The sequence below is a fragment of the Penaeus monodon genome, chromosome 32 (genome assembly GCF_015228065.2).
Source record: "Penaeus monodon isolate SGIC_2016 chromosome 32, NSTDA_Pmon_1, whole genome shotgun sequence".
In the NCBI taxonomy this organism is placed as follows: Eukaryota; Metazoa; Arthropoda; class Malacostraca; order Decapoda; family Penaeidae; genus Penaeus; species Penaeus monodon.
In genome coordinates, this window is record NC_051417.1 from 34791196 (window position 1) to 34791996 (window position 801).

An 801-nucleotide genomic window follows, 5' to 3' on the forward strand; every position below is an offset into this window, starting at 1 on the left:
TTTTTCTTTGCGATTCCCCTAAAGCCATTCCTCTCCCGCTCACGTCAACGCCCTCTCCATCGCTGCAGAAACTGACGGAGGACCCGGGCTTCACCACGTCGCCCCTTTGAGCCGAGACACTTGTTCCTGCGTCAGGAGAGCCGCCGTGAGGATGTGTGGCGTCGCCTCTCCTTCCCTCTTCCTGCTCGCGGTCGCCCTCTCCGCTGTCGCCTCCCTCCCGCAGGTAAAGTGCTTGATCTTTCGCCCACGGGGAGAGGTGGGTTGTGGTTTCTGTCTTCCGTGATTGCAGTTGTGTGTCTTGCTTTAACGGTCATAGGTAGATTGGTACTTCTGTTTCCCGTAGTTATAGGTAGAATTATGATTCTTCCACCCACAGTTGCAGGTAGATTGTGATATCTGTCTCCCACTGTTACAGGTCGGTTATAATTTGTCTACCTCAATTACCTGTAGAGTTATGAGTCTCCCCCCCACACAGTTACAGGTCGGTTATAATTTGTCTCCCACAATTACCTGTAGAGTTATGTGTCTCCCCCCCCCCCACGCACACACACACAGTTACAGACAAAACGTAATATCTGCCTCCTACAAGTACAGGTAAAGTTACGTTTCCTCATTAGGCAGCGTGATATTTCTCCCTACCAACGAGAAAATGTCATATATATATCCTTTGACAACAAATTTCTGCCACTTCCTCCAAGTAGCGTGTTATTTCTTACTCATATCAGTTAGTTATTAAAATTCCTACCACCGGTAGAGCGCTGTTACTTCCTCCTTTTCCTGGTAAAGTGTTATTAATATATC

At 48.1% G+C, this 801-nt stretch overlaps 1 protein-coding gene across 1 annotated transcript in view; it reads left to right on the forward strand.

Moving 5' to 3' along the window:
• Positions 1-801, forward strand: part of LOC119593648 (A disintegrin and metalloproteinase with thrombospondin motifs adt-1-like) — an 88803-nt gene that overhangs the window by 5009 nt on the left and 82993 nt on the right. Inside the window, exon 2 of the mRNA XM_037942600.1 lies at positions 25-223. Within this exon, the coding sequence (XP_037798528.1) occupies positions 25-223 (199 nt within the window). The remainder of the gene's footprint in view (positions 1-24; positions 224-801) is intronic.